Raw genomic sequence first — 15,702 nt, 5'->3', positions numbered from 1 at the left:
GAAGGGGAGGAGGAGGGGAGAAGATGGAAAGTTTTAATAAAAAAATGAGAAAAAAAAATAAAAAAATAATAAAAAAAAACCAATCATGCTGAACCTCAAAGTTCAGAAGGTTGGAAATCCACTTGAACGCATTGGCACAGGAGACCGCTTCCTAAATATAACCCCAGTAGTATAGACACTGAAAGAAACAATTAATAAATGGGACCTCCTGAAACTGAGAAGCTTTTGTAAAGCAAAGGACATGGTCAACAAGACAAAACAGCAGCCTACAGAATGAGAAAAGATCTTCACCAACCGCACATCGGACAGAGGGCTGATCTCCAAAATATACAAAGAACTCAAGAAATTGGACACCAAAAGAACAAATAATCCAATAAAAAAAAATGGGGTACAGACCTAAGTAGAGAACTCTCAACAGAGGAATCTAAAATGGCTGAAAGACACTTAAAGAAATGCTCAGTATGCTTAGCCATCAGAGAAATGCAAATCAAAGCAACTCTGAAATTCCATCTTACACTTGTAAGAATGGCCAAGATCAAAAACACTGATGACAACTTATGCTGGAAAGGATGTGGGGTAAAGGGAATACTCTTCCATTGCTGGTGAGAGTAAAAACTGGTACAGCCACTTTGAATATCAGTATGGCAATTTCTCAGAAATTAGGAAACAACCTACGTCAAGATTGAGCAATACCACTTTTGGGTATATACCCAAAGGATGCTTAATTGTACCACAAGGACATGTGCTCAACGATGTTCTTAAGAGCATTGTTTGTCATAGCCAGAACCTGGAAACAACCTAAATGCCCCTTGACCAAAGAATGGATAAGGAAAATGTAGTACATTCACACAATGAAGTATTACACAGCAGAAAAAAAATAATGACATCTTGAAATTTGTGGGCAAACGGATAGATGGATCTAGAAAACATATTGAGTGAGGTAACCCAGACCCAGAACGACAAAATATATGTACTCACTCATAAGTGGCCTTTAGACATAAAGCAAAGAAAAACAAGCCTATAATTCACACTCCCAGAGAACCTAGACAACAATGAGGACACTAAGAGAGACATACATGGATATAATGTACAAGGGAAGTAAAAAAAAAAAAAGACAAGATCTTAGCCGGGCGGTGGTGGCGCACGCCTTTAATCCCAGCACTCGGGAGGCAGAGGCAGGCGGATCTCTGAGTTCGAGGCCAGCCTGGTCTACAAGAGCTAGTTCCAGGACAGGCTCTAGAAACTACAGGGAAACCCTGTCTCGAAAAACCAAAAAAAAAAAAAAAAAAAAAGACAAGATCCGCTGAATAAATTGGGAACATGGGGACCACAGGAGAGGGTTTAAGGGGAGGGGAGAGAAAGGGAAGGGAGCAGAGAAAAATGTATAGCTCAATAAGATCAATAATAAAAATTTTAAAAATAATTAATTAAAAAAAAAGTTAGGCATAACCTAACTCCCCTTGAGGATGCTATTCAAATGGAAGAGCATGTTCTTTTAGAATCAATGAATCATTTATAGGGGCCAGAGTGACAATGACTCAGTGGCTAAGAGCTCTTTTTGATCGTACAGAGAATCAAGGTTCAATCCAGCTTCATGTGGTGTTTACAGTCATCCTTAACTCCAGTTCCCGGGGAATCTGACAGTCTCTTCTGACCTCCTTGGGTACCAGGCACATACATGCACACACATACCTATGGAACTTTCAGAAAAGTTTTAAAAAGAAATCACTCATAAATATTTTCAAACACCGACAGGAATTCCTTGGACATGACAAAACTATTCCTTGCTCAAGACAGATCCCTTGGAAGCCCTGAGCTCCCCTCCACTTCTGACAGTCTTCCTAAGGTAGGCATTAAGTTGCCAGAAGGCTGAGGTGTGGGGTGGCATGGTCTGTGTGTGAGCATCAAGGCTGACAAGTGCAAGCGGGTGTAGTGGTGCACATCTATATCCCCAAGCCCGGGAGGTGAGAGCAGAAGGACCTCATGTTCTAGGTCTGGCTAGGCTATGCAACCCTGTATCCAAAACCCAAAGCAAGATGGAATAGAACATTGTTTCCCCAACTTTCTGTTTTTAAAATGTTATTTTTTTAAGCTGAGAAAATACACTTTACGTTAAAATGACCCCTAAACTAAATGACAATTCTGTTTGAAAGGCCAAGAAGAAATGGACTCCAGCAACAGGATGTAGGGAGGATTCATATTTTTAAAAAAGACAAAGAAAAAGAAAAAGAAAACTCAAAATCAGAGAGGCAGTTAACCCCAATCTACTCTGCTTTCAGCAAAAGGCTGGATAGAATTTGCTCACCTTCAATCTAATCATCAGGTCACTAAAAATGCATATGGATACAGTTAAACCACATACAGACATTTGCTTTTAATTTCAAGGCAAGTGAGCCTTAGACTTTCTTAAATCCCTCCTGCAGGGTCAGAAGTTGAGGTAAGAGGCGAACACACTGGCTGCTCACGTCTTGCAGAAAGAGCTGAAGGAAGGATGTGGATTGAATTTGGGAGCACTAGTACAGACAGACAAAGCAAGCCCATCCTCATGGTTCTTCCAGTCAAAAGCGTATCATGCCCCCTTTACTGTCAAAGTCACCAAGGGCTTAAAGTGATACAGAGAAGCCAAGATGGTGTGTGTATGTGTGTGTGAGTTGTGGGGGGGAGGGAGACAGAGAGAGGAAGAGAGAGAGTTAGAGGTGGCACAACAAACCAAGAGCAGGCAGTCTCCCTGATTTGTTTTCCAAGGAGTCTGCTAGAATTCTATAAAATCTGATGTGTATTATAAAGTGTCAAGATATACCTGGATCCATTTTGTAGTTTATTCTGAGATCCTAAAACATAATGGTAGTCAAAAAAAGATTTTTTTCAAAAGGTCTTCCCTGGAGGCAAGCAGCAAAGGAGGAGGGACAGGACCAGGGGACAGCAGGTCAGGTCACTCAGCCTGGGAGCTATGGCCTCTTTCCAGTGTCATTGATACAGTATTGTCAGGAGTCATGACTGGCTCACCAGAGCCCCTCCCATCTAGGATGACAGAGCACAAACAGAATGGATGGCCCCTATTGGTCCAGAGTGAGGTGATGGCAGGAGTCAGGCCCAGCATGAATATCATCTAAAGTAAGGACCTTCCCAGCACCCCAAAGCTAGGGGTCTGAGAACCTGGCCTAGAAACCTGGGAACCGAGCTGAAGAGGCCATGACAGTCTGTTGGTGTTCTAAAAGTCTTGCTAAAAAGGAAATCATTGCTGACTACAGGACCCCCACTGTCAAGTGCAGATCGGCTGTTGAGGCTTGGTAAATGCAAGAGACAAGGGTCCAGAAGAAGACGGTGAACTCTGTTAGAAGCTGACTGACTTGAAGAAGTGTGTAGGGGCAGCTGACCATCGAGAAGAAAAGTAAATAGAGCTTGTGATGTCCTGCAGGATCGTGTGTGTCCCTATATGTGTGTGTGTGTGTCCCTCTGTGTGTGTGTGTCCCTATGTGTGTGTGTGTGTCCCTGTGTGTGTCCCTATGTGTGTGTCCCTATGTGTGTGTGTCCCAGTGTGTGTGTGTCCCAGTGTGTGTGCGTCCCTCTGTGTGTGTCCCTATGTGTGTGTGTGTCCCTATGTGTGTGTATGTCCCTATGTGTGTGTGTCCCTATATGTGTATGTGTGTGTCCCTATGTGTGTGTGTCCCTCCGTGTGTTTGTGTGACCCTATGTGTGTGTGTCCCCCTATGCGCACGCACACATCTTCCTGGTTAACGATTTGTGATCTAAAACTCCCTTGGGAGCCTGACAGGAGAGAGAAGAAAGGTCTGAATGATTAGAAGGGAGACTGACAAACCAGTTCTGCCAGAAAAATTTTAAGGTCACGTGACAAGAAAGGCAAGGCCTGGGGAAAAGGGCTCCTATCTAAGGAACACAGCAACTCCAGGATGACAAGGTTTCAGGCCAGGAGCCAGCCCCAGCTAAAGGAATCAAGGTGAGGAAGTGCGGTAGATCCTGAGAACAAGCATCCCAGTCTACCCCTCCAGACAGAGGTGGCTGGCGATCAGTCAAGTGCCACTGTGATATTGCTACCCTGTTGGCTACAATAAAACCAAACCAGAAAGGGCACCATCCTCACAAGCAGGAGCAGAGCTCAGGCTGGCTTCCCAGGGTCTCTGCTTATTGACCTGCTCAGCACCATCAGCCTGTCTACAAGCCTGGCCATATTATTTACTTCCTAGTTACAGCATACTCCTTCTATAAAGTGATGGTTTCAGGATGACATTCTTGTTCAAGTATCTGCATGCACTTTGACCATATCTACTCCGCATGGCCTTTTCCTGTCTTGTCCTCCTCTAAGCCCCCACCCTAGCACTGTTGACCCCTGGGGGATTGCTTGGATTGGTGACAATGTCACATGTCCTGGACAGACCTAGGTTTGCAGACTTCCCTGGTAATCAGCTACAGCACAATCATCTGTGATCCTAACGTGATCTAACAGTAGCAGAAATCACCAGGAGTGGGGTCCTGTTGACAGGGGCAGGTATATAATTCCAGAATCTGTTGCTGGGGCCTGTGTCTTGTTCACATAGTTGGAGTTCTGATCCACAGAAGCCATCCTTGTGCACTTCCCAGCTTGGCTAGCTGGAAACCATGAGAGCTCGTGGACTACACCTGGTACTCAGTGCTGAAAATTCTCTGTCCTGTGAGGCTGAAGCAGGCTAAGCTGCTGCTGAGAAGAGGGCTCAGGCAGCACTGTGGGGAGGAGTGCAGGCATGAGCGTCTGGCAGGTGAGGCCAGGCAAAGGCTTCTCGGCAGGCACACACATTTCCCTGGGGTTTGGTTTTTGTTTTTGCTTTTGACAGTACTCGGGATTGAACCCAGGGCCTTAAGCTTGCAAAACAAGCACTCTATCACCTAGCTACAGCCATAGCCCCAGTCACACACTTCTTTCTGTGGCTTTTCTGACTTTTACTTTCTTTAAGGACTATGGTGGCTTGAATGAGATATTCTCTATAATTTCAGGAAATTGAATACTTGTTCCCTGGTTGGTGGTTCTATCTGAATAGGTTTTAGGGGTGTGGCCTTGCTGGAGGAAGTGTGTCTCAGGGCGCAGGCCTTGAAGTGTCAAAAGGCATAGGCCAAGCCCAGTTGCTCTCTGCTTCTGCTTCAAGTTGGGAGCCGTCTGCTACTATTCTAGCCACCATGCCTTCATGCTGCCATGCTTTCTGCCAGGATGACAATGGACTCTCATCCCCCTCACAGGCCCAAATAACCCTTCCTTCTAAAAGTCATGGTGTTTCATTGCAGAAATAGAAAAGTAACTAATACATGGATACTTTCATCCATTTGTGGCCTATTTTTTACTCTAGTACTAAAATAAAATCACTTTTGAAAATGAGTTAGTATGCAGAGGACTGTCTATATATCTTATTTTCTTGTTTTATGTGAAGGTTTTGTGTTATTCTTTCCTTGCATGTTTTTTCAGTCAGAGCTCATAAAGCCCATGATGGCCTCAAACTTAATTTGTAGTTGGGAATAACCTTGAACTTCTCAACCTCTTGCCTCCACCTCCCAGGCAGGATCACAGGTCTGTGCCACCACACCCAGGTTCTACACACCTTAAGCATGGAACCTATTTTGTGATTCCAGTTGTCTTTAATGAGATCATGAGTGAGTATAAGCAGAAAGAGACTTGAGCTATTGCTTTAAAATAGGACTGTCATCATTTCTATATCACAAAGTGGGTTCCTAAGATGGCACACAGTTGCCAATACCCTACATTGGCTCCCTGAGCTTAGCCGGGGGTGACGGCCATGAGGAAACAGAAACTTAAGCCCCAGCATTTCTCAGAAACTCTGTGACTCAAGGACCTTGTTCATTAGATTTCCTCTCCTCCCTAAATCGCCTGCTGCCGACAAACTGGCCTGACTGCAGCAGGCACAGATCCCTCCTGGTAGGCTTGGCCTAGGGACCCTGCTCAAGAGAGGGTGGGGTCTGCCCTAAGCCTTCAGGACCCCATAAAGCCCACCTGCTCTCCCAGCTGGGCTGCTGCTCTCTACTCCCATGAGACACTCACAGTTTGTCTCCTAATAATATTTTTTCTACCCATGGAGTGGTCCTCTTCGGTGGGTTTGTGGCCCTCACTTACAGAGGATTCTACCAAAGTGCCAGAACCTTAAGACGGGAAACCTGGGAGCTAGAGGACATTGCAGGGTGAGGGATGGACAGGTGAGTGGTGCTCCTGGCCTGACTCCAGCTCTATTCTTCCACCAGAGTGGCTGCAATTCTGTTTGTATGATTATCTCTATGACTTCTGAAGTAAAACAAGCATAGTAGGAACCTTCTACAGGGATGAATCAAAGTAACTGATGGCAGAGAAACGCACGTAGCTCAGTGTGGAACATATGGCAGGAATTAAAAACAAAACAAAATAATCATGTCAAGTTTAGATTCCCCATCGTTTTGTTAGGAGTTTTGGAAATCATTTATTTGGTGCATGTCCCTTGTTAAAAATAACTTAAACTGGGCACAGTGGCATGTGTCTGTGGCCCCAGCTCCTTTGGATCGGAGAGGAAAGGGTCACTAGAGACCAGAGCCAGAGAAACAGTGAATGAAGTCGGGCTACCCCAGCCTCTGGTACCCAGATCCAGCTCCCTCGGGAAGGTCTTACCAGCAGAGTTCCGTCTGACAGGGTGCAACCGGAGAAGCGTTTTGCAAGAAACCCCTCAAAGTTAGTTGTTCTCTGAATTGCAAAAAGAAGCAATTTCACTTCAATTTCCTTAGCTCTGGCTCTCATGATTTTGGAAAGTTCTGTCCTTCAAAGTAAAGAGAGAAGACTGCAGTCAAACAGACATCTTTTATTCATTTATGACAAAGGGGCTAGAGAGATGATTTGTCAGCTAAGAGCACTTGCTGTTCTTGCACAAGACCCGGTTCAGTTGCCAGCACCACACGGTAGCTCCCAACCATCTGTAACTCCAGTTCCAAAGGAATTGTTGCCCTCTTATGGCCTCCATGACATCAGGCATGCATATGGTACATATTACATGAAGGATATACATATACACATAAATCAAAAAGAAATACGTATTTTAAAAAATACATGCTCCCAGCACTTAGAAGGTAGAGGCAGGCAGATCTCTGTGAGTTTGAGGCCAGTCTGGTCTACATAGCAAGTTCCAGGGACAGCCAGGGCTACACAAAGAAACCAAAAAAATAAAATATAATAAAATTTAAAATAAAATACAAAATACAAGCATGTGTCTATGTGTGTGAAAGAAAATATCTTCATTTAGGAAAAAATGTACAGGATCATTTCAAACATTGAGGTCTATTACCAACTCAGTCAAAGCCTGGGGACTAGAAATGTACCAGTTTTCCTCCTGCAGGGGACACAGTCTAAGAACATTCCTCAGACACTTGAAACCTAGGTAGTACACAGCCCTACACATGCTATGCTTTTTCCACACATGTCTCTATGGAGGGGTTTAATTTATAAATTAGGCACAATAAGAGCATAATTTATAATTTATCATAAAACAACAATTATAACAATAAATTGTAATAAAAGTTACTTTAAAACTCATGAATTGTTTCTTTCTAGCATCAACCATGGAGAGACATAGGGAGACTATACACACCATAAAATAAAAATTTTGGTGAAGTTATACCCCAGTAAAAATGCATCAAGATTTACAATACAAATCTAATAATGTGGTTATTACTATATTTACATCTCTATGTATTTATTCTGAGACCCCCCCCCCCCAAAAAAAAGGACAAAAAAAAAGTTCCTGGCTGGCCTGGAACTTGTTATGTATCCCAGGGTCTCAAACCCAGTGATCTGCCTGCCTCCACCTCCCAAATGCTGAGATTGAAGGTGGGCACCAATATCTGGCCTGTAGTTTCAAATTTTCAGTCACATGAAACCGTGCATCAGGCCTATGAGCAGGAGACAGCTGAGAGTTACCTCGTCACATGGCAGAATTCTACTGAGATCCTCTCCGTCATGTGCCACTCGCGCGGAAACATCCGACCATACTTCTCCTCATAGTCCACAAGCTGGCGCTTCACCCAGGCATAACGTCTGTCAATTTTGTCCAGCCAGGCGACCTCATGAAGGGAGGAACAAAAGCACTCAGTGCTCAGAATAACAAGCAAAAACTAGGACCCAAGAAAGGCAGCCAACCTCCATCTTTCTCCCACTTAACAGAACCTACACCATGTTATTTACTTGGACTGGATTTAGTTCTCCACATAGGGTCCATGGCTGGGCACCAGGGCTCTGAGTGCTTTTACTGTATAGAAAGTGTTACGCACAAGTGCATTCTTCTGGGGGAGAAGATAGCTTTCATTAATTTCTCTGAATGGTCAGTGACTTTAAATGGTGAAGATCCTCTAGCCTGTAAAGTCAGCCTGGGGATCTGTGGCTCAGGGCACAATGCTATCAAATAGTTAATTGTACTAGTAAAGTATAGGTCAAGAGGCTTGGCAGCATTAGTTTCTTTTTTAGTAAAATTAAATTGTTTCATCTGGCCAATACTTACATCTTGATTTTCTTGAAAAAGTACTAGATACTCTGATAGATGCTGTTTAATAAACTTTTTGATGATTTCCTGTTTGATTCTGGGGTCCAAGATATTAGCCACCAGGCACGCGTCTCTCAGGACATTGCTGGGTCCTCCTGGCCTCTGGTAAAACAAACAGCATACACCAGTTAAATGGCAGAAGTACCTGCACCTCTCTCTCCTGGCCTGTAACAGCTGCTTCTTCCTTGTCTCTCGCTGTTACTACTCCTCTTCTTGGACATCTGGTCTTGCTACAGTAGACTGACATCTTAGTCATTGGTTCTTAGAGAAAAAAACAGCAAGCTAGTCTTGCAGTAGCCAACCTAAAAGCCAGCCTGTGACTCAAGAGTGAGACATTCAAGAAAAGAGAGCCAGCAAAGATCACAGGAAATTTTACTTCCCGTGTATCAAACTGAAATGGCCTAGAAAGCCAGAACGACAACAGATATTATACTGAAGGGGCCCAAAAGTCACTATCGCTCACACGTACCATTTTTTCCTGCTTCCAACCTTCCTAGGCTCCCTGTTGCCAGCTGGCCTGTGGCCTGCCTGCCTACCTGCCTGCTTGCCAGCTTTGAGACAAGGCCTTGCTATATAGCCCAGGCCGGCCTCAAACTCAGGGTCCTTCTCCTTCAGCTTCCCAAGTGCTGGGATCACAGGCATGCCCTACTATGCCCAACTGTCATTCCTGTTCTTAAAGAGCTATATTTGCGACAAAGAGGGTGGTGGTTTTAAAAACCCACACAAAATCCCAAACCACCAGACTCGTTTCACTGATGGCCAATCACCCGGACAGACTGCCAGAGGTGAACTACTGAGACACCGGTTCCCTGACCCGAAGGGCGGAGGTGGGGAGGGCTGTAAGGATACGGCAGCTAAGAAGGGCCTTGTTTACTACCAGAGCAACTGCCTCTCACTGACCTGCTGCTAATGCATCACTGAATGTATGTGCTGACCAGGATCCCTATAGTACAAAGAACCCTTGGAAGCTCTTGGTTTGCTACGTAGCCTGGTGACTTGGCAGAAGTTACTGAGCCTCACCTGAAAAGCAATGGGCTTAAATCAGGATGAGCAGAAGTTCTTCCAAAGCTTTCCTGATTGTTTGTTTTTATCAATTCTGTCCATCTCAATTGATGTTCAAATATCAGACAAGGTTCCTGGACCCAAACTGTTACAATGTGACCTGCTCTACTCTGAGTCGCCATTCTGCTGCCCTCTGAATACATAGAATGTTTAACTCTGGCTTCAGGATGAAAATGCTTGAGCTCACTGACAAGTCATGGACACCAAAACTTAGAGGCTTAGAGGTTCAAATTTTCTCATTTACAAAAATAAAATTACTAAATTATCTTGGTGTCTTAGTACTTTTCTATTGTTGTGAAGAGACGCCATAAACAAGGCAACTCATAGAAGAGAGAGCTGATTGGTGTTCATGGCTCCAGCATGGCAGCAGGCAGGGCACTGAGCAGTGCTTGAGACTTTACATCCTCATTCAAAAGCAGGAGGTAGAGAGGGAGCCAGGAATGGCACGAGCTTTTAAACCACAAAAACCTCACCTAGTGGACACATCTCCAACAAGGTCACACCTCCTAATCCTTCACAACACTTCCACCAACTGGGGACCAGTATTCAAACACATGAGCCTATGCGGACCATTCTCCTTCAAACCACCACATTTGGATACTTCATTTTAAATTGTTAATTAATTTTTTTTCTTAAGAAAGGATATTTCCTATATAGCCCAGACTGGCCTAGAACTTGCTATATAGTCTGAGCTAACTCATGATCCTCCTGCCTCAGTCTCTAGGATGCTGGCTGGGGTGATAGGCACAACCACTAATCAATACTTTTAAAAAAAAGTTTTGGTTCAAATTTGCAAACCAGGATTAGTAACACAGGTCTTTTAGAAAAATCAAACGGAAAAAGAAAACTTAACAATATCCCATTAAGTAACAGTCAGAAAAGGAAGTCAGGTCGTTAAAACCTTTTAACTTCATATGCCCACCGAGACTGGGAGAAAGGTAGAAAGTAGACCATAGTTAGATGATAGGCAAACGGTAAAGACAGCCTTCACCCACATCCTTCTGAAACATCGTGCAATGGGATGGGGCAGCAAGCACAGGAAAGCAGTTGCCTGGGAAGACTACTAATTACAACTAGCACTAGTCTAAAATAGCAGCCACCAGCCATCCCTTTTTGCTTCTGAGAACTTCGTTTTCCTCAGAGGGCCATGAGGAATAATGGCTTTCCAATCTATGCCTTTCCTGAGTTACATCAAGTGACTAAAAGATGCAGTTCTCGAAGCAAAGTGCTTCACAAATGAATATCAGATTCCTGGCAGTCAGCAGGAAAACACAAAGGCATTAAGGTTAGGAGCTGGTCGCCTACAGAAAGTAATCTATCAAAGCCAGGGTTGCCATCCCCACCTACTTCCTAATACAGAGCACAAAGGAAAAGCGATTAAGATATTTCCAGTTATTGAATTCTGGAGCAAATGCAGGAAATGCTCCTTGGCTCACGAGTGAATGTATATCCATCCCCATCTCCACCCACAGAGCCCGGTGAGGAATGCTGCTGGCCATGTGCTCAGCTTCGCTTCTGCCTTCAACAATGCTTTCTCTTGAAACAGCTCAAATAATAGAGAAAACAAGCTTCTGCGGGTTCTGCCCTCCCCGACACATGCAAGGCATTAAGATGACATCTGCTGCAATGTGAAGGATGGAGCTAATAGCAGTTTCCCAGCACAATGACAGCCAAGGGAGGGAAGCCTGTGTGAGAGACAGGCACCCAATAGCTCCCAAGCGAAAGCGAAGGCCTTGCAGACACAACAGAGACAGCTCCACCACAGTGAGCTCGAAGATCCCAGAGAAGAGGATTCCCATCGTTAAAAGTGATCTCTGGATTGTGTCATGAGAGTTACATAAGCTCCTAGACACACCTCCCAGTTGTCTACTCACCAAACCAAAGCCAGTGTTATGTAACAATTCTAAAAAACACTGTGGTTTGAAATTTTTTGTTTTTTTTTTTAAGCACAGCTATGAGGGGAAAATGTGAGTTTATAGAGCAGACAAAATGCAAGATTTGACAAACATTAAATTAAACCAAAAGACTCCTCATTATTTCCCCCAGAGGGAGGATCTCATGTAGGCTGGCCTCAAGCTCAGTATGTAGGCAAGGATGAACTTGAACTTGTGATTCTCTTGCCTCCATCTTTCTAGGGCTTAGATTACAGACATGCATCACCATATCCAATTTATGTGGGCTAGTGATCAAAATCAGGCTTCAAGAGAGCTTAGGTAGGTACTCTACCATCCAAATCACACTCCTGGCCCAAGTCCTCTTTCTGAGGCTGGAAGGACACAGATCAACGGTCAGCATTGCATCAAGATACTTAAAACAGAGTCGGCAGACAGTTGGCCTGTGCCAGCCAGCACCTCTGGGATGAAACCACGTGTATCAACACTCACACATCTCACACTGCCGGATGCAGTATGAGCACAGTGGGAACCTAAAGACTGGAGGGAAAACGCAGACCAATACCTTGGTACCCTGTGAAGGAAACGCCTCTTCAAAATCAGCCAGGATCTGCTGTCCTAGCTCAGTCTGCGCAGCCTTCACCCTGGGGGAGAAAGGGACTGTATTAATGACTGGCAACGTTTTCAAATTCCTGTATACAATGGATCCACAAGGTTAGGAACTGTTGAAGACTCTAGGACTCTGTAGGTGATCAACTGAGAAGGAAGGAAAAGAGATGTACAGCTAGGTAAGAGATGTCAGGCAGAAGCAAGAGAGGTCACACAGAAGCAGGGATACAGGCATCTCATGATGGATTGTCTTTCTTTTTTTTTCTTTCTTTTTTTTTTCAGTGCTAAGGATTGAACCCATGACCTCGAGCGTGAGAGGTAAGTGCTCTGCCACTGAGCTATGCTCTCAGCCCTTCAAGATACAGTTCTAGGTCACCTTTACCTACTGTGAGGTATATATACTGATCTTTACAAAATTTCATTGGGGGTAGGTTATACTGCAGGGAAATATTATATACCAGCACCTCAAGCAAACACAAATCTGTCAGATTACTAAAACAACTGTTTCCCTTCCTACAGGCAGAGTGGGAAGAGTTCAGACTGTTTCAGAGTGGCTTTATATTCGCTTCTTATATTTTAATTCAGAAACCTAATATTTAAAGCAAATAACGAAAAGAATGTTCTCTAAGATAAAAGAAAAAGAGCCAGTTGATCAATAAACTACTGTTTAAGGGCAAAGGGCACCATCTGTAATCCCAGCACTGAAAAAGCCAAGGCAGGAGGGTCGCAAGTTCGAAGCCTGACCAAGGAGATGCACTTTAAGACCATGTCTCACACAACAAAACAAGACAAGACAGGCCAAACAAGAGATGGGCACTGGATGGGGATGTAACTTCAGGAGAATGTGAGGGAAAGACCGACTGTGAGGAAAAATGTGCAGAAGGCAGGGTGGGCTGCTTCTTGATGGCATCTGCAGGACCAATACTGGTGCTCAAGAAACAGCCAGCCCAACTGAAAGGAGAAAGGAGAAGCAGCTAGGCTGAAACAGGAAGTGCACATCAGCAAGTGCTACAATCGTGTCCTCCTTATACCAGCCAGCTGCCTCTGCTTGTGACACCCGGCTTGTCCAGGCACAGAGCTAGAGAGCTAGGCTCCTGGGCAGCTCTGGACCTCCCTGAGCCTGACGTAAAGACGCGCTTTGCCAAAGCATGCCTCCTTGCTTGGACTCCACCCTGCAACTTCTGGATTGATTTTATAAAGTTTCTAGAAATAGTGAACAACCTAAAACCACAATTTCTTTGGCTATTGAGGAGAACCTGGCATGTGGCTGAGATCTTATGTTTTAACAAGCGCATAGGCATGACCCAGAACACTCAGTTTCTTCCTGTGGCATAGTTATAATCAGGCCTGATCCCAAATACTTTCCAGGGTTTTCCACTGTCTTCATATGTTCCAAACCATTCCTACAGGTGAGTTTGTATTCTTTTAAGTCTGTGTTCAAGATAAGGCTGTGCTGGAATCCACCCCACCCCCACCTGGAGTTGCCCAAGAGACATCTGGAAACTTCCTGAGTGTAAAGTCTGATGTGAGAGAAAAGAATGCGCTTTCATAAAACTGCTTCTCAGAGCATCTTGCCACTCCCCAGAGCGAGCCAGCAGGCTGTTTCCTGTGGGCCTGGTCACAAGGCAGAGATCCGGATGCTCATGCCCCTCTGTTCTGATCCTCTTCTTGGAATTGCAAAGACAGCACCAGTTCTTTCTTGAAGCACAGGACAAATCCTGTAGGTGAGGCCCACCCCACTCCATGAGGCTGCTTTGCTCAGCTCTATCTCTGCTACCTCAACTCTACTCTACTACAATTCCCAACCTCTATGTTCTTACAGTGGCTGGAAAGACAACCAAAGTACATATGGTCTTGGCATTGGAGTACAAAGGAAAGGGAATTCCAGGTTCCCATCTGTAATGATTTCTAATGTTTAAAGTCACGTTTGAGACCAGATAGACTTAGCTGTGCCACTAAAAAACTGCATGTAATAAGTTACTTCCTCTAAGTGGGTCACAACTAAGAACCATTGTGAAAAGGGCTGGAGAGATGGCTCAGCAGTTAAGAACACTGCTGCTCTTCCAGAGGACCAAAGTTGTTCCCAGGACCCATACCCGGTTACTCACAACTGTCTGTAACTACGATCCAGGGGAGTCGACAGTCTTTTCTGGCCTCTGAGGGCACATACACATAAAGAGGGAAGGAGAGAGGGAAGGAGGGAAGGAGAGAGGGAGGGAGGGAAGGAGAGAGGGAGGGAGGGAGGGAAGGGGGAGAGAGAGAGAGAGAGAGAGAGAGAGAGAGAGAGAGAGAGAGAGAGAGAGAGAGAGAGAGAGAGAGAGGGGTGAGGAATGAGGCCTGTGCTAGAGGACTTCAGTGTGTTTCCAGTACTGATAATTTCACAACAACCAACTTACTGTTTTAGCTGGCAATAGTACTCACTTTTACAAGTGGTGGCAAGAGGGATTTATCATTAACATTAGGGCAGAAAAATAAGCTTCTGCCTAGAACTGTTTGCAGCCATGGTTGTCTCCCAGTGACTGAGATGAAGGAGCAGCTATCCCCTGGAGATACTACTGACAAAGAGAGATCACATGCACAGATATTCTCTGGTGAGCCACAGCTTCTGTAATGGTTACAGCTTATGAACGAGTCCCAAAAGGCTCCTGTGTTGAGGGCTTGGTCTTCAGGTAGTGTTACTGAGAGGTGACTGGACCATGAAGATGAACTTCACCAACGAACTAAACCACTGGCAGATTCATCATTTGATGGGGTTATGGAGAAATGATGCGACAGGGAAATGGAGCATGGTTTGAAGAAGTCGGTCTCTGGCTGGGGTGGGCATGTCAGGCTCGGTGATAAGCATCTGGACCCACTGAGCCAGTAAGATGGGCATATATTTTGTCCTCAGATCCTTGGTGAGCCACCCTGCTCTGCCATGTGCTCCCTACATGATGCTCTGCCTTATGTAGATGCCCAGAAGCATCATAGTCAGTGACCATGGACTGAAACCATGAAACAAAATAAGCCTTACTCCTTTTCTTTTCTTTTTTTTTAGATAGGGTCTCCAAGTAGCCTTTGCTGGTCTGTAACTTGCTATGTGTATCAGACTGACCTTAAACTCAAAGACATCTGCCTGCCTCTGCCTCAGAGTGCTGGGACTAAAGACATGCATCGCTAGTCCAGCAACCATTACCTCTTTGAAGCTGTTTTTTCTTTGTTATTTCCTCACAGTAATAGAAACTAATGCAACAATCAATTGTCTAAACAGGATCCTAGAAATAAGCTGAGAGACTCATCATCAGCCCACCAACTAATGTGCAGCAGGAAGGATTAAAAGGTCTTTCCAGCAGCTGAGTGTGGTGACGCACACCTTTACTCCTGGCACTCTGGAGGCAGAGGCAGGTGGATCTCTGTGAGTCTGAGGTCAGCCTGGTCTACACAGTGAGTTCCAGGACAGGCTCCAAAGCTACAGAAAAACTCTGTCTTGAAAAACAAAGCAAAACAAAAAACCCCAACAACAACAAAAAAGGAAGGAGCGGTGACAGGAGGACGACAAAGTAGGAAAACTGGAGTTTACAGGAAAGAACAGCAGGAAAAGGCAG

At 44.8% G+C, this 15,702-nt stretch overlaps 1 protein-coding gene across 1 annotated transcript in view; it reads right to left on the bottom strand.

The window, feature by feature from the left end:
- Vps53 (VPS53 subunit of GARP complex) overlaps positions 1–15,702 on the bottom strand; it is a 136,047-nt gene that overhangs the window by 61,076 nt on the left and 59,269 nt on the right. The window contains exons 8-11 of the mRNA XM_038327391.2: positions 12,075–12,153; positions 8,514–8,657; positions 7,937–8,079; positions 6,638–6,782 (exon numbers count right to left, since the gene is read on the bottom strand). Coding sequence (XP_038183319.1) covers positions 6,638–6,782; positions 7,937–8,079; positions 8,514–8,657; positions 12,075–12,153 — 511 coding nt within the window. The remainder of the gene's footprint in view (positions 1–6,637; positions 6,783–7,936; positions 8,080–8,513; positions 8,658–12,074; positions 12,154–15,702) is intronic.

The sequence above is a fragment of the Arvicola amphibius genome, chromosome 4 (genome assembly GCF_903992535.2).
Source record: "Arvicola amphibius chromosome 4, mArvAmp1.2, whole genome shotgun sequence".
Lineage (NCBI taxonomy): Eukaryota > Metazoa > Chordata > Mammalia > Rodentia > Cricetidae > Arvicola > Arvicola amphibius.
The sequence above is the reverse complement of the archived record's forward strand: the minus strand, read 5'-3'. Positions and strand labels throughout refer to the sequence as shown.